This window comes from Colias croceus, chromosome 14 (genome assembly GCF_905220415.1).
Source record: "Colias croceus chromosome 14, ilColCroc2.1".
Classification (NCBI taxonomy): domain Eukaryota; kingdom Metazoa; phylum Arthropoda; class Insecta; order Lepidoptera; family Pieridae; genus Colias; species Colias croceus.
In genome coordinates this window covers 3610360-3638209 of record NC_059550.1, presented here as the reverse complement: position 1 = coordinate 3638209, position 27850 = coordinate 3610360, and the positions used below count along the sequence as shown (strand labels likewise).

The 27850-nt window shown below is 31.8% G+C and overlaps 1 protein-coding gene across 2 annotated transcripts in view; it reads left to right on the top strand.

The window, feature by feature from the left end:
- LOC123697201 (fasciculation and elongation protein zeta-2) overlaps positions 1–27850 on the top strand; it is a 44600-nt gene that overhangs the window by 12145 nt on the left and 4605 nt on the right. The window contains exons 2-4 of one of the 2 annotated variants that reach the window (XM_045643625.1): positions 23934–24042; positions 26393–26545; positions 27710–27830. In XM_045643625.1, the coding sequence (XP_045499581.1) occupies positions 23934–24042; positions 26393–26545; positions 27710–27830 (383 nt within the window). The remainder of the gene's footprint in view (positions 1–23933; positions 24043–26392; positions 26546–27709; positions 27831–27850) is intronic. The other variant, XM_045643626.1, reaches the window with a different exon arrangement.

Sequence of the window (27850 nt, the reverse complement as noted above, 5' to 3'; positions counted from 1 at the left end):
ATTCACAATCACGAATACGTGATAGCTATACAATTAATCACGATGTAGTTTGTAAGTTGTATAGTCTCCAAAAGTAGATGTAACATAAAACATAGTTGTATCATACGCTATTAAACGACTTGTTATAATCTTAAAATTGATCAGCGCATCACCAGCCGACACCCTGTTACATAATCATAATATGTAAGATGTAATTAAAAATCGTATTACGGTATTGTGGTCGATATAATTGCTGTACGCCGCTTGGGGATTAAATTCTCGTGTTAGATGTATATTTACAATATATGCAGTAAATGTAACGTAAAAATATGACTTGTATTATCTTGATTCACTCTGGGCCATAATTATCTTATTCATTCGAAGCATTACATGACATGACCGTTGTATAATGTTGCTCATTATAAAACCGAATCCTTGGCTGAGAGAAATGACGTAACTTACACGTCTCGAGTACTAAAGTAAGGCAAAGAAAGCCTACTTCGATCGGACTGGATCGGACAATCCGGTAACCGGTTTGACCGCCGCAGATCCTGGCACAACCAAGAACAGTGTATAAATAATTTTGGATGATAAACTTTGCAATCAGAATAAAATGAAGTTTTCGAGGAATTTTGGTTGTTGTAAATTGGGCTACCTTTGATTTATGAGACAGTCGCAAATAATTTTTCCAGGGAAATGATTATTCATTTTCAAAAATGGTTTTATGGTAAGCGAGTTAATCATGAATTACAGACGGTATAAATCTTTGCGTACATATACTTTATTTTTATTTTTTGTCAAACTAAGTAGATGAAGTTATCTCAAGTGAGTTCGTTAGTTTTTCCTTACTTGGTATATCCGTTTTTAGATTGCATGTGGATAACGCAAATGTAGGTTTATGTAATAAAACTAAACTTAATGTAGGCAGAGAAAGTACGATTGCATTTACAGAAAAGGCGCAGAATCCTAATGCGCAAGTGTTTATCGCATAATGCCTATAAAAATATAGCACAATAAAATGATATAAAGCATTTTTATAAAGCCTTGTTTCCACTTGAGCATGCTCAGGCGAATGAGCGGCTCATTTGGCCGAGCTGCTCAAGTGGAGACGCCTGAACATGGTCGGGCCGCGCGTGCTCAGACGTCTCCACTTGAGCGGCTCGGCCAAATGAGCCGCTCATTCGCCTGAGCATGCTCAAGTGGAAACAAGGCTTAACGCGACTTTTACCGCAGTACAGAATATATTAAATATCATAATAATGCGATTACAATTACTTTATCTGTACTGGTTTCTTCTTTATGTTTAGGAGAAATAGATTTTCTTTCTTCCAAGGTTGCGACGCGACCACAGAACAGTAAAAACCATTTTGTGAAAATATAATCCTTATTCTGCAATTCAGTGTACCTTATATTTAGGTTTAGGATGTTTAAACTTTAAATCATTTATATTAAGCAATTCTTCAGTTGTGAAAACATCTTGCATAATTTATAATAATATTGAAATAGAACTACACGTGATTAAACATTATTACATAGGTACTAGTTTTTTAAATAAAGATTAATATAATAATTCAGGGTAGCAACAACTTTAGTTAAACGCCTTACTTTAAAAATTAAATATTAACATACTTAAGTTAATTTGGCGAGAAATTAATTAAAAATGAGGTTATAACACTGTAAGTTCTGTTATAAATTTCTCTTATTTATTAAAAAAAATTTAAACTTGGAGTTAACAAGTTCTTATAATACAAAAATAATAACAGTTAAGTTAATATATTATATGTTTGTGCCAGTAACTTCAATAAACTATTTTCCTCGCGTGCATTGCAGAAGCCAATAAACATAATCTTTCATAATCTCGTCAATTGTCATTGCTTATTATCTTTATTTATAAGTAACAATTACTACATATATTGTAAAAATATATACAATATTTTCTTTAATACTTCTTTTACTAGCGGAGACAAATAAAAGGGTCTGCTAACCCGATTTCATAAAAATATATTTTAACGAAATAAAAAGAACGCTAAGTATTTGTATATGTATTATGTATGTACTATTAAAACACTAACATTATATTCAGTGCTAGCCAATTATCTAATATCTCAAGATAAATGGCCTTCATAAAACTATTGTTTACCGACACTGCGTTTATTTTGAATTGGCATTTAACGTTTAATTAATATGTAAAACTAATATTATAATTTATGTTATTTAATATTAACGTAATTATTTTAATTAGACCAAATACCTAAAAGAGCTCAAAATTGCTGATAAATATTGATATGAATTTTATACACTCGGAAATCGTTTTAATTTAAACTTTGTTATATACTTTTCACTCGCGGACTTACACCACGGTCAATTTTTTATCCTATTTTCAAGGCTTTATTTTAAAGTAGCCTATATTTTACCCTGGATCTTCACCTACTTTTATTACAAATATAATTCAAATTAAAGGTCTGGGAAAGCGTAAAATACATATTTTGTGAAGCATTGTACATGTGAACGAATAATACCGTTTTAAAATATTCTGTCTTGGGCTATTTTAATAGTCCGCCTGAAAATACTATGTTTATTAGAGTATAAAATTCTTTTGTATTGTTAACGTATCTCTTTTAATATCTTATTTTATTATTTTCAAAGAACAATGAATTATGTATAATATTAATAATAACCCTACTGTGCATAAAGTATGTCTGCAATGCTTTTGTGTATCGACAGGGATGATAATACCCAGCCTATATTAAATGCCTGTTTGTTAGGCTTTGTGTGGGACAATGAAATTGCTGTAAATTCTTATTAAAAAGCTTGATAACGGAATATGAGGCAAAATCTATCAGATGTTAGATAAAATAGGCAAGGGATTATTATGTATCGTTATTAAAATGATAATGTATAGATAATGCTTTGCACTGTGAAAAAAAAGGTTTATTTATGAGCCCTTGCAATTTTAGAATAACGTATAAATGATTTAACAATTATCTAAGTAGGTACTGATTGAGAAAACTTTTTCTGAGGTTAAAGTGCGTCAGGTCAAAATGAAACCGTTCGAATCGGATTTTGCCGTCGATAGAAAGTTATGTTGCTGTTTGAAATATAAAACGATGACTTGTTGTTTTTATTACTCTATGAGTTATTGCAGCAATATAATTAAGTTTTTATTTACACTAATTATGAAAGTTTATTGTGCTTATTTTATACTAGCTTACCGCCCGCGGCTTCGCCCGCTTTGTCTAAAACGTGATAAATTATATTACACTAAAACCTTCTTCTTGAATCACTCTATCTATTAAAAAAACCGCATCAAAAACCGTTGCGTAGTTTTAAAGATTTAAGCATACAAAGGGACATAGAGACATAGGGACAGAGAAAGCGACTTTGTTTTATACTATGTAGTGATGACGACAAAAACAGTAATTCAGAAATCAGAGCTAGGATAGCTGTAGTAGTCTTATGTTCAAAAACATCTTTATAAACGAAAATTCTAGAAACATTTTTAACGTCGTATGATAACGCTCTAATAAGCATCCATAATTGAATAAAACATAGTCCCCGTTACCCAAACAAATCTTCCCACGCCTCGTCGTAGTTTTTTCTCATAATAATTATTTATTTTGCAAAACGTATGACCGAGGTCACTGGCCCTTAGCGCTAACGATAAAATACATTTTGTTCCACTTTTATTTCCTTTGTTCGTTCGATAACTTTATCTAGCGACGAAAATTAACATAACCAAGCGTTTCTGCAAATTGTCGTACCTTTTATACTTGAGATAATGAGTCTTGTTAGGTATAAATAGGATCCTTTGATAAAATTGTCTTCTAATTGACAATTCTGAAAAATTATAAATATTTCAAATCTATGAAACATAAATTTCATTAAATCTCTCCCAAGTTTTATTTAATTTATATACAGTGTTTAAAGAATGGATACTTATTTATTGTTAGCAGATTTATCGACCGTTTCACCCTTTCTCGTAAAGACTTATGTTACACATAATAAAGAGAAAATTTCGTAACATGAGCTTTGAATACCAATTGTTAATGTTTACTTATGTTTGTTTATTTTGTTGCAATGAACATTGCGATTTACAAAGTATGCGTCGTAAATAACCATATGAAAATAATGTATTGAATAAGACGACAACTGCCTGTTATCAATTCATAAAAAAAGTATACTTAAGTATAATATTATTTGTACAAGCATGCCTTTCTTAAATCTATATGCATAGCCGAAAAAGGGACGGAGCAAGAGTAAATACGTTGCAGACTATTGTTTTTTTAACCACAGACTAGATAGAATAAACAAATACAGACTGCAATGATAAACGTAGATAATTCTTTTCATAATGTATTTTTTTTATAGATTGTAAACTTAACTTTAAGTACTTTATTATTATCAGTTGTATCTTTATTAAATTTCAGTTGTAAGAACATTGAAATATAAATTTAAGTTAGTAATTAAGATTCACTTTGAAGCCAATGCTTCGAATAATCCCTTTGAAGTTGTTTTGCTAATTAATCACTGAAAAATGTTTTGATCGACAAAACAAGATGATTAGTTAAGTACCTACCAGCTAGAACAATATTTGATTGCAAATCAATACACTTTTATCGCATTCTTTACAAGCTATTAAAAACGGATCATCAATGAGTGTCAACAGCGTATTATAGCTTGCGGCGTCATACAGGCGACCTAGATATTACCTAAATCAGGTCATCGGCAGAACGGGGACAGCTCTCCTGCATGGTAATGCAGCTGTTACTCTTTTGTCTGTAAGTTTGGCACTGAAAATATTTAGGGGTTATAATTTAAGAGGGCTGTAAAAGTGATCTATTATTATGTGATATATGTTTTTTATTTTAAATTTTAATATGTACTTACATATATTTTATGGAGTATATCGTTACATAAGTTAATTAATATGTATTATAAAAGCGATAGTGGAGTTTTGAATTAAAATCATTATTCTGGATTTAATAAGTGATAAAAATAATGAATGATTTCAAAACCATATTATACATCGTACATAATATAGTCGCATAAATTCTATTGATAAAAACTCGATAAAGCCTAATCACAAATCCAATAGGCTGACCTACCTTACGTGATCACACCAAGGGGCATTTATCTTATAAAGGTATTTATTTAGTTTGTAGGCGTATTGACCTTGTGTGGGTGGAGCTGGCGACATCATGCACATTACAATAAATTATTTCAGTCACGCACATACAAATTAATAAATTAAACAAACAAAGTATAACAGGCAATCAAAAACCACGTCAAGATTCGTAATGGGCAAACTATAGACGTCAAAGCTACATATCTGAAGTTATTATTTGTATACGAATCTAATGTTAAATCACACCCCGGACACTCCATACAAAATTATAGTTTTGACAGTCACACTGTAGAGACTGCAAATGTGTGTGTAAACTCTTTATGGTTGGCACATTTGTGACTAGCGTAAAAAAAAAATTCGCGTTTTTCTGATGAAATACATCCGTAAACAGCACAATATCTAACCATTTTCTACGAAAAACGATAATCACAAATCCAAAATAATAAAATTGCTTTAAGTCAATTTGATTAATGTTGTCAATCTTCGTTGCGTTTCGTCTAAAGACGTCGTTGGTATCGTCCTTGCGGGGAAATGGGTACCATAACATGTCTGATCGTGCGGGGTGAGGTAAGTGTTTAATTTTGGCGGGAGGCGGAGAGTGTCCGTTCTGTAGCGTTTAGCTACTATTATGTATTCTGTGGTTAAATAGAAAATAAACAAGTCATTAAACAAATGAATTAATAAAAATAAAAACATATTAATGAAGAAATAAAAATAAATAATGCCGCGCGAATTGCAAATGTGCAAGTGATGTGTTTATATCATGTTAACGATGATAAACAATATGAAATGCAAATTTCTATATAGTTTAAACAAACTGCATTGTTATAATCATAACCGATATTAGGGTTGTCAAAATGCATTATAAGTATTAAAAATATACACTTAAGGTAAGTGGTCAAAACTAGAAATTAAAGACATAGGTACCAATTTAAAAGTAGGTATACAATAACATAATGACTTTTGCTTTTCTTATCCACATTTGTCATTCTCAGTAGCATCCAATAATGATAGAAGTGAATATTTCATAGTTCTCTCATTAGACGTGAACTTTGGATTTTATTATTGGTATACAACGAGCTCATTTTGAACTTAAAAAAAATATCGCCCGTCCATTTAATAATACATGAAGTCTCTATATTATGTCATATATTTCAACAGTAATAACAACCGAATGTTGGCAACCCTAACATCACGTAGTAACAGAAAGTAGGTAACCCATAGTTTAGTGCATCTTAACGTTTGGTCAACAACTAACAAGTCAACATGACAAGTTAGGTATTATCTGTAGCGATAGATTCGAAGATACAATGTGAGGACCAAGTGAGGACGTATGCTAATGTTAGGTATACTTGACTCGCGTTGAAATATGGCTCAACTTGATGACATTATTGACTTTTACTTTCAATTTGTAATCACAAAATATGTTCGTTTATTATTTCACGGTTACGAAAGAGTGCATGGTTGCAGAATATTCAGGCTTCAATTCAATACTAAACTTACTTACAATATCTACCAAATATAAATAAATAATCTACTATAAAAAAGTATAAAACAATCAAAAGCAAAATATGTAAAAGCAAATCATTTACCTCATAATAGTTTAAGATCACTAAGATCATAATCATTACGATAAAAATTAAATTAAACTTTCAAATTATTCTAACCAAGTCAACTAAATTAATGTCACGCAAACCGTTTAACAATTTTTTTGAACTGATTTAAACGCCAGCTAATATCCCTTCATTATATTATAACTGAATTGAAACAGGTTAAAAATACAAAAACAAGAAAAAAAAAACATCCTTAAAACTGGACCAATTATTGTCGTCGAGTGGCATCCATTCGAACGCACTTCCTAACCATAAATTATAACATAAACTATAAAGTGAGAAAGATATGGTGTAGCAAGAAATATTAATAAACAAAAAACACGTTTTAGTTTCTAAACGAAAATAACCTGTACGCTTCCCGTCCCTGACTTTAACACTTACACATTAAGGTAACGTTAAAATCACAGGTTAAAATGTATTAAAACTTTTTATATAGGAAGTCGGTTACCTTACCTACCTGATGCACGGAATGCACCTGTTTTCTACAAAAAATGTATGTTTGAATAGAACGGACCCATATTGTGTCAAACTGAATTGTATGTTATATAACCTGAGACCCGAGCCTACAGAACCTACGTGATTTATTCACAATTTATCATATTCGCGACGCAGACAGTGAAATGACGAGAGAGTTGGAGAAATTTTTGAAATTTTCATGTGTTAACTTTCATGATTAACCAATCGACTCTGTTAGTTATCTCTAACTGCTCTTCGTTAATTCAAATCAAAGTATAATTTAAAAATTTTTTCTTTTCCCGAATTTCGATATTAACGATTTCTTTCCTACGAAAATAACAGAATACACCGCAAATTATAGATACACATCTGTGTCTATTCACGGTTTCTCCATTCACACTACTGGCCAGCGACAACATTAGCAAATAAAAAAAAAAAAGTTCGAACTGCGACTGATATAAAATTCTAAATTTGAATCTCTCCCGCCGTTCTGAATTCTGAATTGGCCGCCATTATATCACATGACATAATTTTTTACAAAAGTGATAAAACAGTAGTGGATTACGTATAATATGAAATAATTATTGTGTTGATGATATTAATTATGAAAAGATTCATCTGTGCGGATTTGTTATATCATAGAAAATAATAGGATGTTGCTGTTAGAAAAAATGACGCCCGCTAATTCTCGTTGCAGTAGGTAAGTTTAAAAATTTAAAATGCTTATTTTTTAAGAAATATTTAGAAGTTATTCGCTTAATCGAGTAGGACGAGACTACTGTGGTTACATCACTACGGCAACGTTGATCGATATCACATACAATTCCGTTCGACCTTGTTTTGTATGAAAATTGTGTACTTAAATATTTAAATGAGATGTAAGTAAATATAACTTTGAACTTCGAATAGTACCTATTACAGGACAAACAAGACAATTTTCATACCAAGTAATGTTGTATGCACAATGCACATATCGTATAGATATTATTTTTGCTGGTAAAATATATGTACTTACATAACTCATTTATTTTATATCGTGTACAAATTAGTTGCACCAAACATGCTTATGTTATTATCAAACTAATGTTTCATTTCATAGAATTTCATAGTTCTTTGCGCACAAAGGTTATTTAGGTCAACATTTTTTCAAGAATCGTCACGTCATTACAAAAACTGCATAATCATACACAACGGTTAGTTAGTCTAATTATCTACTATTATCTATACATTTACGTTACTATAATTATATGAATATTCTTGCCGAATTAAGTCTCGTTGTTATACAGATAACATAGTTTATTTGAACTTAACCCCAATCGTTATCATCCAGCGATAGTTAACTTTTAAATGACACGTTTACATATGCAATTCTTTTAAACATTAATTTTATTAAATTATATGTGTCATTCATTTGTAAAAATCATACTTACCTACATTTTTTAAATTTAGAAAGTGCTTACTTTTATTTTTAATAAATAATTTATCACTATAAACTATAAAGTTATAAACATTAAATTGGTCTGAATAGGTGTACAGTCAGATAAAGTGGCATATTTTTAGTATTAAAAGTTGTTGTTCGCCTTTTCCTATTTAACAACTGTGCAGGAAAACGCCATTTTATTTTACTACTTTTTAGAATAACTATTTTACATTAATTGCTAAGGATAAACTGAATATATAAGTGAATATGATTTTGAGGACGAAAATAACATAATTATATTTAAAAATTTATAGATACCTAATTAATTAAAAGAGCAGCGTCCTAACGAGCTCATTATTACGAATAAAAATACAATACAATTGTAAAATAGTTTGGAAAATCCAAAAGTGCACGCCTCATAATCTCATCCTTTACAATAAAATTGATTATTTATAAAGAGTACACTATAAATATAAAAAAGAAATAAAATAAAACAGTTGGAAAAGTAAAGAAAGCGGTACCGTAATAATTGAGCTATTTTTCTTGTGGCCCCACCTAGATGTGAAACTGCGCAGGTTTAAGGGACTGACTACCAACTTATTTTTTTAAACCTTGGCTTAGGTATAGTATAAAGAATCGAGTTTATAATGGTGAATTTTGAGTAGGGTAAACTCACCTAATTGTGTGACTCACTTAATTCGGAGATACAACGTTTGGACTCTTACACAGCGTTATAGGAGTAAAATCCAATACATTAAAATTAACCCTATGGTAGGATAATAAAGCTTCTTTTCGTGTGCAAATTTTTGTTAAGATCGTGCGAGTGAAATAGTAACAATCACGGGATTTGTCATTGCGCCCGCCATGTTTGACGTTTCACCGGTAGCGTGCGACTATGCTGTCATTATTTAATTAATTTTAAATAGAAAAGATGAGTTTAAGTTCATGATACTTTGACAATTAATTGTTAAAAACATATATTTAATGATACCGACAAAGGCTTTAGTAATTTCTCATTTGTTTTTGCATAATACCTTATTTCCTGGGTTCAAAAAGTTAACGATTCTCAAGATTGCAACTCAAAACAGTGTCACCGAATTAACCAAGCAAACTTTTATTATTTTCAATTCGTGTATTAATAATTGTCTTCAGTACGTATACGTTAGTTGTTGTCAGAAAATATTTATTTTTACTCAGGTAAAAAAGTAGGATCGCTTTCAAGCATTTTAAAAAAGTCCGTTATTTTTTTATCACATAATTAAGTGAGTTACTTTTTTTTATTTTAGACAGCATGGAGGAAGACAAAAATAAAGATAGAAAATATAATGAAACAACCCTGACATCCGCAATTCAAAGTATTCTGCAGTCAAAAATGAGTCCGTACACACTACACACAAACAATTTATGAAGTCCAATATTGTTTTTTATTGTTCCCCTCTTTTGATAGTTTCTCGTTGATTAATAAATACATAATTATTAGTTTCAATATGTTATATTTTTTATTAATTTTATTTTTTTGTTACTTTTGTGTTAAAAAATAATAAATACTCGCTTAATTCGGTTATAACAGAATTAGAGAAGTACTATCACCGAATTATAGTGATTGTCACAGAATTAGACAAGTCATCGCGGTTTGATTAAGCTCATTTTACGCTGAGTTAATTCATATGTGTTAAGATTACACTTGCTCATATGCTAAATAGAAGACTGGTTAATGTTCCTATTAAAAATAAAAATAAAATTTATAAAGTTAAACCTGATTTTTTTTTCATATTCTGTTTTGTCACAGAATTAGATGAGTCGACCCTACCTACACTATAAATATAAAAAAAAAATAAAGAATATAATATATAGATATACTAAAATTATGGAGAACAGTCGATATTTTTTTTTTTGTTTATTTAATAACAATTAAACCACATCGAATCAGACCCTGAAAAATGAAAGGGTTCTATTCCTGAGCATACTCAAGCGTAAGAGAAAAAAAAAGACTCGATTAGTAAAGTATTTCGGTCGCTATCGTGTTAACAAGAAAATCCTCCGCACATACAGACACACGGACGTCCAAGACAGAACTTTTTTAAACTGTTTTTTAACTAGTTTAAATAACAAAAATGACATCAAAAATATCATGAATGTTAAAAATAGTGCTTTTTCTTAATATGTGTGTGTATGTATTATCTTACAAGTGCAATGTATGATACATAAAGACATTTTACTGTGTTTTAAGTTTGAAAAATCAGATGTTTTGCGCGAAGTGACAGTAGTACCCACCTCAACGCTTCGCTTATGAGGCGTGCAATAGATAGTCAACAGATAAAGTTTTGACACACTGCGGTATTGAGCATTTTATATAAAAGCATTTTATAGAAAAGTACTGATTACATGCAATTATATACTCGAAAGGTGCACATAAATATAAAATAGAACTAGTATAGAAACCTCTAACACATCATTATAAAGTACAGTACATAGCTAGCGGTATTTTTATACGAGAAATTTTGCTTTGTGTTAGCCGCATGCGGTATGCCTCTTATGGTGAAGAAGGTTGTAGGGCTGCTAACAAAAAGCCTGACTTATTTTAGTACCAGACCACTTCAATATTTTTGCTATAGAAAATTTCCTCACGTAGGTAGGTATTGGACTTCAACATTCTTAAGATTTCTGATTGTAATTAAAGTAAACATGTAATTTTTTAACTATCTGCACGAAATATCACATTCTTACAACAAATTTTAATTCAATAAACATGCCAACCCATCAACATAGAAAAATACATTATCATCAGTCTAAAATAATGTAATCTCAAAACCAAATATCACACATCAGTATAGGTATTATACTATAATTATCTATAATCCTGTTAAAATAGTAATTATTATTCTTCAACAACCCGACAACCCTAATTAAATGCCGTCAAGTTATCTCTGTGGTCAAAATCCAGTCTCGTCAGGATTCCTCGAACTAAAACTGGGACCGAGGTCAATCCCACTTTTACCCTGTCTTGAACCAATATATTTAACACTACCATTAGTAACACAAACCGGTTTCATGATGCTAGTACGGCACCACAATCTTTTATTTATTGTTTTTTACGAGGTGTTTTTTATCGGATGAGGCATATGTACTTTGTATACATTATGTCATACATTATCAATTATGGAATGTTTCCGAACGAATTTAAAAAATAAACCGGTGACAGCAGTCAATGTCAAGTTGACAGTTGAAGATTGTTTTCGGCAACGGTGTTTTTCTTGCGAGTGTGGCGTACGTTGCAATAAAATATTTAATTCTGCGTCGTCAACAAAAGGTATGTCGTACAATTTTTATATATGTTATAGGTTTTGAGTGTAATTATACATTTACGTATCAAAATCAATTTAGAATCGTAAGTTCAAGTGACATTGGCCCTCGTAAACTATGTGGGTGATATGCGCCCACGGTCCGATTACGTATCTATATTTTGTTACGAGCTCTATAAAAAAATTGTCTTATTGTATTGTTTATCCTTTTCAGACTGTAATATGTCTAGGAATTTGTTAGATGACCAAATCGCAAAGGCACTGCAAGCGTTGGAGTCTTCAGAAGATGAAGATGAAATTGAAAATTTCACTTTCAATAACAACAGTCTGAACTTGGATGTTGATTCTGCCTTAGATAGAATTCAAGGTATCACATATGAAGAGCTTTTAGAGACCTTGGAGTCCTCTATTGAAGGTGAACAACCAGAATTTGAAGAAGTTTCGCCAGCTCTTCCACCACCTCAATCACATCCAACTGATGATGTGCCTAATTTTGATGAAATGCCTCAAACAGAGGCATCTTCTATACCACAGGAAAATGTGGAGAATGATGAAGAATATTACAGACAGTTATTACATATTTACAATAGATTACAAAATAAAGAACATCAATGGACAACAAATGTTTCCACTTTCACAGAACAAATATTTGAAAAGAATCTCAAATCTCTTATTGTTACTAGCCGAGCTACACCCATTAATTATTTTTATAAGTTATTTCCAGATGAGCTGGTAGAAAATAAATGAGCAGAATTTGTAAATAGGTATTTTATTATTTAGATTACCTGGATTATACTAGACTATTTATAAAAATAAGAGAGATTTCTTCTACTTTGGAAATTTGGTTTATGTGAATTAGTGTTCTAATCAGGCAATGGTAGAATAGCTCCCACATAAATTTTAATAAAAAATAAAACAAAAAAATACAAAAAAAATATTAATATATTTCTAAAAACATATTACAATCAGTATACAACACTGTTCCAACCCCTCTTTCAAGCCAATTCGCGGTGCCCGATTAAGGGGAGCCAATTTAAGACTGAAGTACAATTAGTGACACAATACATATTAATGTTATATGATGCATGACCTAATAATATATAATATAATGCTGTAATGTGCTGACGGCACATAGCTTTCCCCTAAATTTGGAAAAAAATTATACATTGAAAAAATTTTTTTTAAGATTAATTAATATTACTTGTATAATAGATATAATAATCATCACAAACATGTAACATCAATATTTCTTTAGAGTTTAATATAATGTATACAGTATACCAATTACCACATAAAGAATAATGTCTCACAGAATTCAACACAGATGGTAAGAAGTTTTGACTTTTTCACGTGAAAACGATTCAGCAATATGCATAATATTAGTTGATTTATGAACTCTGTCATCTTCCACAATCTGATAATATCCCCTTTCCCCAAAACATAATTTTAATAAAGTAATACATAATGTCAAGTAAAACGTTAACCCAAAAAGTAAAAATGTAATAAATGTTGTTCACATCATCTTTTTTGCCAACTTGTATGTAATGACGAACCTTTTATAGTCATCTTGAATATTCATCATGAGCGTGGGATGTTGAAACGAATGAGGATGACCTTTACGTTCTTCTAATTCATTTAATAAAACCGATTAGACTAAAGTAATAGATATAATATATGTGCTAAAGTACATTTTAAAGTGACTAGCTTTCCACCCACGGTTTGTTCATGCAAGTTAAGCATTTCATACACGACAACCTCTAATTCTCCATCTGCATCATCAAGATAGGTTTCATGAAAATCGGTGCCACAAAATTTAACACAATTTTAAATTTATAATACGTTTATGAGTTGCTACTGCTGCCGCTGTGTATAATAAATCAGAAGAGCATTTGTTTCGGTCTAAAACCACCATCAAAAATCTTCTTATAATATTTATGATAAACATAAATATTATAGGTACGAATACTATTTTTACTAACAAGATAGGCAGCATTAAATTTTCAATTAATCATAATATTTAAAACATACAATAGGTATATTACATATAGTAAAAACGCGTGTATTGTAAAACTCCATTCATTGTAGCATCAATTTACTGTATCACGTTTCATTTTATTCATTATACTATACCTGCATTGTCGGATAAAGAAATTATGTTTTGCTGATCTAATATTTAATTTCGAAGAATGCGGACGTAGACAGTAAGTAGGTACATGCGCAAAATAAGCTAACTACTTATAACAACAATGCTCTATGCTTCCCTGTTAACGCGATTATAAAGAATCAAGCCTAATAGTAGCTTCTATACTCTTCTATATGTACATAATCTTAATTTGTAAGACGGGAAATATAAGAATTAACCACCAATTGTTTTTTATTCAAAGTATTTTTAAAAATCTCTCGTTCGTCGGCTATTTGGAACTTTATTCCTTTATAAATATTTTATTTTGTATTGCAGCATTAACGTATAATTAATCGAATGTTCGCCCACCGTCATTTAACATTTGTCAGATTAAAAAGATTCTGGTAATTCGGAAGCCACATTTCTCTTCTATGCTACTAATAGTTTGTCATTTTTAAATCGACAAAGTCGCATATACGAGCTAGTGAATAGACTACTTAACGGTAGTCTCATTGCATCAAATAAGAAAATGGTCGACACTAATTCCATATTAGTAGTAGAAAAGTTTCTCTCGATGTTTTTGGAGTCTACCTTTTTTGTAGACGACCACGCAGTACCTAGTGCACACTAAAAGTTTTGCGTTTCTAGCCACCCATAAATGTTTGAATTTTGAATGTTATATTTTTTTAACCTATGAAGTCTCATAAGTTGAGGAAAAAAAAATTTGGCTGGAAGCTCGTGTCAATTTTTTTTTATCTCAAGTTGAAGTTCGTTGTCCGTAGCAAAAACGGAACTAACACGAAACAATTTTAGGGCGATGATTTTTGATGATTTTAAAAGTTCGCTCTCTCCGAAAGCTTGCACTGCTCGCCTTCAAAATACTTTTGGGAGGGAAGCACCTTATTTGAGCACTGTAAGGCATTGATATGCTGAATTTCATCGCGGCCGTGTTTCTCTTCATGATGAAATTCGTGAAGGTCGACCCTCAACTGCGATCACGGAGGAAAATATGGCTACCATCAGACGACTAATTTAAGAAAATTGCCATATCACTTATTAGGATATTCGAGGACATTTGGGGATTGGTATGAGACAAATTCAGAAAATTTTACATGAACATTTCAAAGTTAGGAAGATTGGTTGCCGGTGAATTGCTCCCAAACTCACTCCAGAACAAAAACGACATCGAGTAGATTGGTGTTAAGAAATGCTATTAAAGTACAATTACGGACATTCTAATGCCGTGTATAATATCGTGACAGGATATGAAATATGTATATATGGTTATATTCCAGAAAGAAAACACCAATATTCTTTGTGGGTGTTTGAAAGTGACAGCAAACCAACCAAATAGAGGCAGGCGAGAAGGGTTGGCAAACAAATGATTGCATTATTTTTCTCTAAGACGAATCCTGTCTGCACTATCCCACTTGAGTAACAAAAGACTGTTAATGCCGAGTGGTACACCACTATTTTTTTGCCCAATGTCTTAGAAAAAATAAGAGAAAAGCGACCTAGAAGTCGCATCTTGTTGCACCATGACAGTGCTTCGGCGCACACCGCGAACAAAACAAAGTCATTTTTGGCTACTGAAAACATAGAGCACGTGACTCATGCCGCACGCAGTCCTAACCTAGCACCTTGCGATTTCTTCCTTTTCCCAAAAATCTATGATTCAATGAGTGGTTCGACATTTACGAGGCCAGAAGAGGCCGTGGTTGCTTTCAAACAGCACGCAGAAAACATACCCTCGGACCAATGGTCCTCATGTTTCCAGAAATGGTTTGAACGGATGAAAAAGTGTTTTAAATGTAGCGGAGAATACTTTAAAAAGTAGTAAATATAATATTGGACAAATAAATTGTTTTGTTTATTAGTTACGCAAAACTTTCAGTGTGGCCCACGTATGCGCAACACAAATGTTTAGCATTTAGACACCTCATTTAGATTTAGTTTATCGTAAAGTTCGTTCGCATCGATAAATCTTTTTTATCTTGAAAATATCGGAGCCAGTTTTATTGGTGTCTAGACTTATTATTAGGTGACTGATAGATAGGATCAGGTAACGTTGAATTTTTATTCTTTCATATTTGCTAAATAAACTACGTGTGATGTGTTATTAATTAATTCATTTTTTCTTTAGCAATGGCTACTGCCAATTTTGCATAAATTTTAACAATATCTATTACAGTAAAAAATTATCGCCAATGTTATAAAAGGATTGCCTAGTTCTTTACAAATAAATAAATGAAACAGGCAGCAAACCCCAGTCATAAGTCATATTTATACGCGTCTTCTATTTTAACTTACAGACACACCAATGCAAACATTTTATCCGCACATGTGTCAAGCGTCCCTATGACGTCATTAATTAGCCAAACAGACCTTGTGTTCATGCTGTCATCTGTTTTTCAAATACCACAGATAAAACTAAACATCATTGTTTATGTAACAAAACACCTACACAGATGATATACTGACAACAAGAATGTTAGCAGTTTATTTTGTTCATAGGACGGTGTGCATTTTTGAGCGAAATATTCTGTCATTAAAATCCAGATTTACAACATTACATGCACATCTTTTAGAAATTGGCTTACCAGCTTATAAAGGTGAGGTGCAATCATGCAATTAATAACAAATGTCAGATTTTAATGACTCATTACGTAACTCAGATTTAACAGGGAAAGAAATCATCATGTTAGCGGTTAATTAAATATTGTTTTCCTGTTGTAGTTTTCGTCATTTGGTTTACAAATGACTTAATGTTGGCTTGCTTCGAATTATTTGATACGCCTATCATCAATGTAACTAATAACTCAGTATTATTTATGGTAAAGCTGGTTTGATGATAATAGTATCAGCAGGGGGCCATAGACACCTCTCAAGACTTCTCGATTGCGTAACATAGCTGATGGCATTCGGGATCATTGTATTTATAATATTGACCTATACCTAGCCTATGTGTCTTATTCTGATGATTGAGTTGGGATGTAAAAGCTATTATGAATGCAATTTTGAAATAAATAACTCCTGTTGATAAATCCTCTATTTCGCTTTCCAAAATAAAATTGTAATTTCTGCATTAACTATTAACATTAAACGGTATGTATAAATTATACAGACCGCAAGATTGACATGACCATAATATGAGTTTCCGATATAGGTAGACGTTGATAAGCAAACTTTCTCATTGGTTATAGGTCGTTTATTATCGGTGTTTATAATTGCTCAGATGACTGAGACTCATAACATATTTGCAAAGTATAAATTATGACTTGATTATATTATTATTAAGAGATAGGTATTTTCTATATCATCCTAAAATTGTATAAATAATTTGTTCGAATTTATTAGCCCCAAATTATATTAAAGATTATATTTAGCTATAGTTCAAAAAAGGACAAGCGTCCTAAAATAAGTAATAACATGTGTTTGGTGACAGCTTGGAAATATTTTAGGACATTTCTCATGAGACTTATGAGTTATGACGTGAACGTATAGGCAAGTGACATATTTCTATGGAAATATACAATTTGTTTTCGGCGCTATTCCAAGTCGGAAGTAAGATATTTTATGATGTCCCTAATCTGATGCTTTATTGGAATAGTTCTAAGTCAAAACAATCGTGGTTTCCCAGATTTTGTTATTCTTGGGGATTTTTATTAATTTATGTAATTCTCAAAAGACAAACTTTACTTTTGCAAGCTTTACTTTATCCATGACAAGTCTTATATCTATATTTTTTTAGTTAATCACGCATAATGCGCATCGTCCGCATTTTCCCTGATCATTATCAATCAAGGGAAATAACCTCTTATCTATTATCAAATATGAATCACGTAGGTAAATAAATATTGGTGCTAGAAGACTGTCAGATTACGACTAATTAATTATTATTATACACATTTCCCAAAAGAGTAATGAAGGGGCGTTATTTTCGGATCATCACCCGTGAATCCGAGTTCCTCTCATAAACTAACATACCAGAGGTACTGGTAATAAAAATGACATTCCTCAATTGAGCTGTGACGAGTCGAGATCACAAATTGGCGCCAATTTGAGTCTCCGGCGTACGCTGACTCACGAGCCACGGCATGCTTTGCATCCATGTGTTGAGCGCATACACTTTGTGAGATATGAGAATCTGTCTCCGACAAATCCGGTGCGTACGTAGACACTGACCGATCCGTTCCAACACTGTTAGGTTGATAAGTCAGAGCTTTTGGTAATTGATCTCGATTTCGTACGTAGGATTCGTAATGATTTAAAAGTACGAAAAGCAATCTGAATAAAAACTAGAATTTAACAAAACGTTTCTAAAAGCATCTTTGCGTCATTTCAATGATCCACGTCGTTTTAATTTCTCGTCCCCTCTTCTATCATTCGACTGTTAATAAAAAAATATAAAAGGTTTGAGATATATTTTTCCACAAGCATTACAATATTTGTAAGTATTCCACGCTAATCTATGTAAATGTAGGAAGCTAATAAGTTTATAGCTCATTGCACTTACGAGATTGAGCTTCGTGTGCCGTATCAAGTTGAACCCGTTTGATATCACGCTTTAATCCTATTATCGACGTCGTAAATGTAGGTACTCGAATATCGCGGATTTTTATAGCATAGTAAAAGTTTTAGTTTATCTATACATATAATAAAATCGTAGGAAAGTCAAAACTGTACATTGAATATTTTTTTAAAAGAATACATAATCCATGATCTATAATCGATATAGAAGCCAAAAATACAGTTTTTAGAATTTTTGTCTGTTTGTCTGTTTGTCTGTATGTTTGACCGAGCTAATCTCGAAAAGTACTGCATAGATTTACTTCAAATTTTGCATGAATATTCCTAAGAGGTCGGGTGAGGATAGTTTATACATATTATCATGATATCACATTCGGGGGAGGAGCTGTGAACCTTTATTTTTCTTACATATTCCGTGTACTACGACAGCGTACAATCTAAAGACTCATGTTTAAATGTTGGTTTCGAGTAAGCCATGCTATTATCTAGCTTTACAAAATAAAAACTATGTCATTTACGTAATTTAGGCAGAGAAACAGTTTAATGAATTTAGTAGTATAAAGACAAATTTGAAACAGCGCCATCTATGAAATGTTATAAAAATCAAATCAATTTACACGTTAACTATTGGAAATTAATAATCAAATGACGCATATAAAAATGTTGTTTGACAATATCCAGATTGACACTATAAAAATTATGCTATTTAAGTAACTTGGGAAGAGAAACTACTTTTAAAAAGGAAGTTGTCTAATGTTAATTTTGTAACAGCGCCATCCATGAGATTTTATTAAAATCACTTATTGGAAAATGATAATTTAATTTTTTTTTATTTATTTATTTAACTCTTTCATTTTAATCAAACTATACAAAAAATAAAATATTATATTGCGATTTTATACAAAAATACAGTATATTTATTAGGCCACCTATAATTACTAAGCAATAATTTCTTCTAGGCAATTATATTATTATATTATAGCAAAAAAATCAGCTCGATAAAATTAAATTGTTTGTTGTTAGTTAATTTTGTAATCTTATTAATTGTAATGTGCATTTTTTGCATAAAAGTTTTAATGTAATACTCAGTTTTGACAATTATTGCAAGTTCCAACAAAACCCTCACAAATCATAATTTTGAACAGATTTGAGCAAGATAATTTAAAAAATATGCCATGTATATTGTTATCATAGAAAAGGTAAGTTTTTGATAGTTATCATTTCTTCATCAATTACATGTCGTTAGTACGAAATAAACATAGACTTTTGTTCAGTATTTATTATCTGTATGATTATTGCTTGGTAATTAATATATTTTCATGTTGCAAAATTAATTATAAACATAAGTGTGAAACTAGCTGGATTTCTTTTTACACACCCACAGATAATATATTCTATTATAAATCATAATAATATTTTATCACCATAAAAAAATGTTTCCTTTTACCTAACTAGATGGCGTTAGTCTGGGACCTCATTTTGCTTTTGAATATGCTGTAAAATATTTTGTTGTATCGTTGCTTACAACAGATGATTTTTTTTCTTTTGAAATATTACCGAAAAGCCGATACAAGAGAGAATATACAGGGTGTAATCGTTCAGTGTGCACAGGCGATTTTTCCGTAAGTATAACAGATAACAAAAAACTTTAAACTGATATCGAAAGTACTTATCAGTTAACCTAATGAGTAAAATGGCCGTAATAAATTTTTAAAAATTAATCGAGAAATATCAAAAAAATTATCTTTAAACCCTTATACATTACTGTATGAAATATGAATATCCCATATACATTTAATATGACTTTCTTTTTCTTTTTTTGGTTTTCTGCTTTAATTACTTCGCAAATTTGAAGTGGCATTTTCCACGCTTTTTCCGGACATTTTCACCCGGATGTTTTCCGGGAATTCCCCAGGCATTTCCCGGTTATTTTCCGGTTATTTTCCGGGATTTTCCCAGGCATTTTCCAGGCATTTACCGGGGTTTTTCCAAGCATTTCCAGGCATTTTCCGGATATTTCCAGGCATTTCCCAGACATTTTCCGGACGTTTCTTCCCTGGTATTTTCCAGGCATTTTCTAGGCATTTTCCGGATATTTTCCAGGCATTTTCCGGACATTTTCCTGAAAAAGAAGGCATTTTCCACACTTTTACTGACATTTTCACGCATTTTCCGGATATTTTCCGGGGACTTTCCCCGGGCATTTCCCAGGCATTTTCCGGATATTTTACGGGCATTTCCAGACATTTTCCTGACATTTCTTCCCTGGCATTTTCCAGGAAATTTCCGGACATTTCTTCCCTGGCATTTTCCAGGAATTTTCCGGGAATTTTCCAGGCATTTTCCGGATATTTTCCAGACATTTTCCAGGCATTTTCCAGGCATTTTCCGGACATTTTCCAGGCATTTTCCAGGCATTTTCCGGATATTTTTCGGGAATTTTCCGGGCATTTCCCAGGCATTTTCTGGGGATTTGCCGGATATTTTACAGGCATTTTTCGGATATCCTCGGAAAATGCCCCGGATAACCCTGGAAAATGCTTGGGAAATACCAGGAAAATGTCCGTAAAATGCCTGGAAAATGCCTGGATAATGACTGGAAAATTCCCGGAAAATATCCGGAAAATGCTTGGGAAATGTCTGGAAAATGCCAGGGAAATGTCCGGAAAATGTCTGGGAAATGCCTGTCAAATATCCGGAAAATCCCCGGTATATGCCTGGGAAATGCCTGGAAAATTCTCGGAAAATATCCGGAAAATGTGTGAAAATGTCCGGGAAAAGCGTGGAAAATGCCACTTCATATTTGCGAAGTAATTAAAGCAGAAAACCAAAAAAAAAAAAAGAAAGCTAAAATCATTCATATTAAATGTATATGGGATATTCATATTTCATACAAGTAATGTATGGGAGGGATTAAAGATAATTTTTTTGATATTTCTCGATTTATTTTTAAAAATTTATTACGGCCATTTTACTCATTAGGTTATGTTCTTTCGATATCAGTTTAAAGTTTTTTGTTATCTGTAATACTTACGGAAAAATGGTCTGTGCACACTTAAGAATAAGAATAAGAAGGTAATGTTTATTTTTTACACCATATGAAAGTAGAGATTTCAATGAACAAAAGGCTCCCCAAGTTTTTGAATAAAGCTGATATTTTGACGGGTGAGTTTTCGATTGAAAATTAGGTTGTTTTATTGGTATTAATTCAAAATAAGGCGATAAAATAAATATTTTAAATGAAATAAATTACAGTGTATTTGGGACATAATAAAGTAAGTTTCCACCAAATTTTAAAATAAAAAATTTAATAAAAAACTTATTAAAATAAAAAACCAAAAACTTGGTTTTTTTTAAATTTTTGACCTAAATTTTGGGGTTATGTGAAAAAATTGTAAATACAAAGGTTGTAGATCTTTTTATTACAACTTTGCCATTGAACTTTTTTCCGTAGGACTTGTAGTTTTGTCGGAAATCGCGAGAAACCATTTTTTCTCTTAAAAGCTCCCCCCTCCCACTTCCCGAACTCGGATTGACCGTAATTTATTTTTCCTTTTATTTTTATCATATTCCCCTCCTTTTCATCCTACTGCGATTTTTTTTTGTTTCAAAAATTATCTACCCTGGTCTAATAGGGTACTTTTTATCGTGGGAAAACTATCCAAAGTCAAGTTTCCACGCGGACGAAGTCGCGGGCACAGCTAGTTATTAATATAGCTTTAAAAGAAAATTGCCACGCTCACATAATGCTATTGAAATAACAGTCCGAATCCTGTTTCAATTTTTATGATTCAGTTGTTCAGTTGTATGCGGTCTGTATACCATACAAACTTTTGAATTTTCAGCTGGCTTTATAATGGTGCCATGAAGTTTTACACAAAGCATGTAAATTGTAAACTATAGCTGTGCCCTATTTAAAAATAATCCTGTCCGTAATTATGAGGCGGGGTTGCACTTTGCGCCAGGACTGACCCACATTCCTAATTGCCATTCTTCCACATAATGACCTTATTATACGTTTAAATTAAATCTACTATGAAGCTCGTTACTAGATACGTAATATTACTCTATATTTGTTGTACTATATGTAGATTGTAGATACCTATATTATTAGGTAACATTCGTATTTGCGTGTTTTACGTTTATTTTTATGATTACCAGATTTTCCCCAGTTTAAAATATGTACGTATTTCGTTCGAAAACAAAGAACGACGTTTCTTGAACCCACGACTAAACACTCAAACCTTCATTTATTGTAGAAATAATAGCAAAAGCGTCAGTGCACGTTCCCAGGGGACCTTGTAGAACAAATTGTTTAATGAGAAGAGACAATTACTTTATCCCAGTGAGCTGTGAACGTGCTAGGAATTGTGGGAACGTACCTTTGAGTACGTGACTCTGTGAATAAAAAAATTATGACACGTGACGGTTGCTAGAAATCCTTTCAGTAAGTATAAAGTACTCCTCTGCGCATTCAGGAACATCGCAATTATCGTCAACAATATTTTGCATAATATTATATGATAGTATTTTTATGTAAGTATTCGAAGAGATTTTTTTATTCTGACAGATTCTTCTGGAATAATCAGGTAGGTATTAATTATTCTAATTCATATTATGATGTATGATGACGTTCACAACTCTTATAAATATTTGGATGCAAATTGCAATCGAACAGCATTGATACGTGATTCAAAATTCAATGTCAACTTAACCATCCTTGTATTCAATCAAAATAATATGTTATATGTTAAGATTATGTGCATTGTATGATTAAATACAATTGCATGTTCGAAATCTAACAGCCAATCATAGATATTATATGATATTAGATATAAGATGATATCGAAAACTTCATAAAATATAATTTGGAATCTCCATTTTTTCCCAACTCTTAATCGGATTTAGATATCTGTAGTGTTGTCGTTAAAGACGAAAGTAGACAGCGTTTTTTTCTGTAGACTATAAATACGCAATTGGAATAGCCGTGTCAGCTTTAGATAATCTGTTTAAAGATCAGACAAATTTAAAATTAGCCGAGACGGTAATCTTCAGAAACGACACTCGTGACAAATATCTACCTTCATTGAAAATACCATAATACGAACTGTACTTTTCTAATTAGTCAAGTGAGGCCAAGTGTAAAGGATTGAATGAAAGCTTTTAATTGAAAGTCGATGCAGATATATTACTAATACGGTAATACCATGAGCATGAATAAACGTACTAAAATTATAATCGCTTGCAAATATGATGCCATAATAAATAATAGTGGGTGAATCCATTTACTATGGGTATCGGGTAATATATTACAAAATCACTTTCTAATTGTATCCATAAAGCTTATTGCGTGCAGAAATATTAAATTATGTTTCCTTTGTTGCAGAATGTGGTGGACAATTACAGGAAACTTCGGCAACATTCTACCCATAGACTGGACAAAGTCCTTCTCGCGAAAAATGCACATTCCTACCTTAAACCTAAGTGATAAGAAGGTAAATACTACTATATACAGTAAAACCTAGTAAATAAACATCTTAGTGGGTAGATTTAAGTACAAAATTATGTCACTGTAATATTACAAAAATAAATCTTGTAAAAAAGTAATGTATTGTCAAAAATGTAACGCGTACATAAAATTCAATACAACATTGTATTCTCCAATAAAAATAATCGTAAAAATCATAGGAATTTTTTATGAAAAGCATATCACATCGTGGTACTGAAATAGGATGCCTACATCCAGATGATTCACGGCTAAACTCATACTGCGTAATTTGGTATAAGGTCACGCGTGATTGTTTCACTTGTAGCCCTCGATCTATCGTGTTATCATTTTTAATATAACGTTTATATGAATATATTGTAAATGTTTGACCTATATTACTAACATACATAATATAAATATGTCTATATTTCATTTTCGATACAACAAATTAATTTTCTTTGGCGTATTTCAGTAATAAATCTATACATATTATAATAAATCTGTAGAAGGGTCAATTCTGTACATTGAAAATATTGAAAAAATAACTAACAGGGGGTGTTACTGGATCGATACCAAACCCAAATATGTGATTAAAAAAATTTTTGTCTGTCTGTCTGTCTGTCTGTCTGTCTGTCTGTCTGTCTGTATGTGAAGACATCACGTGAAAACTACCGGTTCGATTTCGATGAAACTTGGTATAATTATACCTTATTATCCTGGGCGTAAAATAGGATACTTTTTATCCTGGAAAAATACGTAGAAAAAAAATTAATCTCAATTTTTCAGTTATCCATAGACGTTGTTCCGGTAAGGTACCGCGAACACACATTGCGTATTATTATAGACCTAGCCGTATTTGGGTCCAATAGATATTATTTATAAGATGTCATTGTCCGAGTTACTCAAAATGGAGAAATAAACCATCCACGCAAAGACCGACATCCGCGCGGACGGAGTCGCGGGCGGAAGCTAGTAAATAAATAAATAAATAAATAAATATTCATGCTTATTCGTAAAAAGATACACTAGATATTCTTATCTTATCTTAAAACCAAGCAGCTTGACAGGGATTAATTATTCCAATGATAATTGATATCTATATCTATACATATAATAAATCTGTAGAAGGGTCAATTCTGTACATTGAAAATATTAAAAAAATAAATAGCAGGGGGTGTTACTGGATCGATACCAAACCCAAATATGTGATTAAAAAAATTTTTGTCTGTCTGTCTGTCTGTCTGTCTATCTGTCTGTATGTGAAGACATCACGTGAAAACTACCGGTTCGATTTCGATGAAACTTGGTATAATTATACCTTATTATACTGGGCGTAAAATAGGATACTTTTTATCCTGGAAAAATACGTAGAAAAAAAAATCTTAATTTTTCAGTTTTATCCATAGACGTTGTTCTGTAGTAGGTACCGCGAACACACGTTGCGTATTATTATAGACCTAGCCGTATTTGGGTCCAATAGATATTTATAAGATATCATTTTCAGAGTTACTCAAAATGGAGAAAATATAAACCATCCACGCGAAGACCGACATCCGCGCGGACGGAGTCGCGGGCGGAAGCTAGTAATAAATAAGAACGTCCTAAGGGGCGGACGTCAGAACCGCTGTATTACTCGAAGTTATATTTTCAAAAGCACAGAATATACAAAAGATCAAAACGCGTTTGTTTTGGTTACCCATTTTATTTGAATGGAACGAATCCAAACAAAAAGTTCTGCTTTTCTCATATTGACCGACTCTGTAAAATGTACGTGGTTTGTACTTGTGGTTGAATGGAAATTGAGATCTGAATGTGACTTTGATCAAGTTATTAATTAGTGTACCGGAATATTGTTAATAAGAATGATTGAAATCAAAACCGAATAGCTAATTAAGTTAGGTATCGTCTTACTAATTTCTTCAGAAGGGATTGTGCGTTACACAATGTAACAACTAATTAGTAATTACGCAGTTCTTGAGTACCTACCGGCTACCTACTATACTATGTAGTTCAGAAATAAATATATTTATTTCCTACTCTCTACTTCGATAAAATTGAATAAAATAGTTCCTAGAATTATTAACCTAAGAAAATATAGTTTCTAGTGTTTTTGGACGTTAATTGTGATCTGTAAAAGATGTTTTTTCCTCACTTGCGCAAAAAATAAACCAACCTAATATAACCCAGTTTCACTTTTTATAGGAACTCTAGTCTCTACCCTTAGCCTATAGGAATATAACATGTCATATTTTTTACGCAATTATTTATTAGTAGTACAATTATAGTTACAATAACCTTGTATAAAACTTAGCATAATTTAAAAGAGCGCATTAATCTAACAAGTAGTAATGATATAGAGCGGCTACACAACTTTCCAGAGCGCCATGACGCCGGACGACGAGATCCACAGCTCTGAGGACGAAGCCGTGGCCTCGGATCTGGACATGCACGCGCTCATCCTGGGCGGCTTGCACCAGGACCATGAGTGTCCTGTTAAAACTGCTGATGAGGTAATTGATAATTAAATTCGCAGCTTTTCCCTTGCTTTGTTTGCAGAGATCGCTCAATTAGAATGCCTTCTGTACACAGGATAACTGTTAACCTTCTGTAGTAAGTCTTAAAATAATAAATAATCTTATAAGCCTTTTTCTTCTGTGCCGTAATTTCGAAAATTCACATTTAGATAAGCAGCTTTTCCTGAGCTTGCTTTCTGAGTATAAGTATCTTTCTAGGTGTCTGGCAGAGATCGTTCAATAAGACGGCCTGTACCATAACCTGCGCCATAACGTCTTGTGCTTTTGTTTTTATTTTTAATCGGTTTTCATTTGACAGAGATCGTCCAGTAATACAACTTACAACCTATAACTACAATTATAATCCTTGTGTTTTTGTTGTTTTGTTGGTTTGGTCCACTGTACACGGTCCTTCATAAATTCGATTAATTTATAAGCGAATTTTTTCAGCGTTATTTTATATGAATTCTTTTATATTGAGCTGAAACTAAATTGCTTTGATGAAGCTTATATTATTATAGAGACGTGATGTTCCGCACTCTAAGACTTAATGTAATAATAATATTTCATAACTGTCCTATTCACGGAACAGATGTCCTATTACTTAATTTTATTGATTAATATTCTATTATTATACTACTTATGGGAATTAAAAATAACGTAACTCGTAGTTATTACTATATGTAGAAATAGATTAATTTAATAAAACAATAGAAAGACCGTAAAAGTTAATTTTACTCGAATCGGCAATCGGAATATTGATGTTGTTAGAACTATAATTACTGAGCCACTCGTTAATACAATGTAACAAAGACGTATTGAATTGTACCATTAAGGAGAGGGCGATTGACAAAAATAAATAAATTTAAATTCTTGAAACAATATCAGATTAACACAGAATATTTATATGTTATTACGTTTATTGTTTTCTATTTATATGTTTTTACTATCATAAGTGAACTCAAAGTTCAAACACTTATTTGCAAACAATTTTACTGTGATTGATTGTTTATCATATTTTATGAATAATATTATGTTCTACGATCTTATCGTATATTCTCAATATACAATTCCACAATCTGCTATATGAACATAATTTGATATATTATTTATAGTATTTAATAAATACATATTATATTTATGGTAATTGAATAATCGTAGGTGATACAAGAAATAGATGACATGATGCAAGAAACTCCATCATCTGAAGGAGACATCATCGAGTACAACGAGGCTCTGGAGAAAGGGAAGGAAGTTCTGAGCTCGCCTCTCTACGAAGATAGTGAGTATTTTTAACTAATA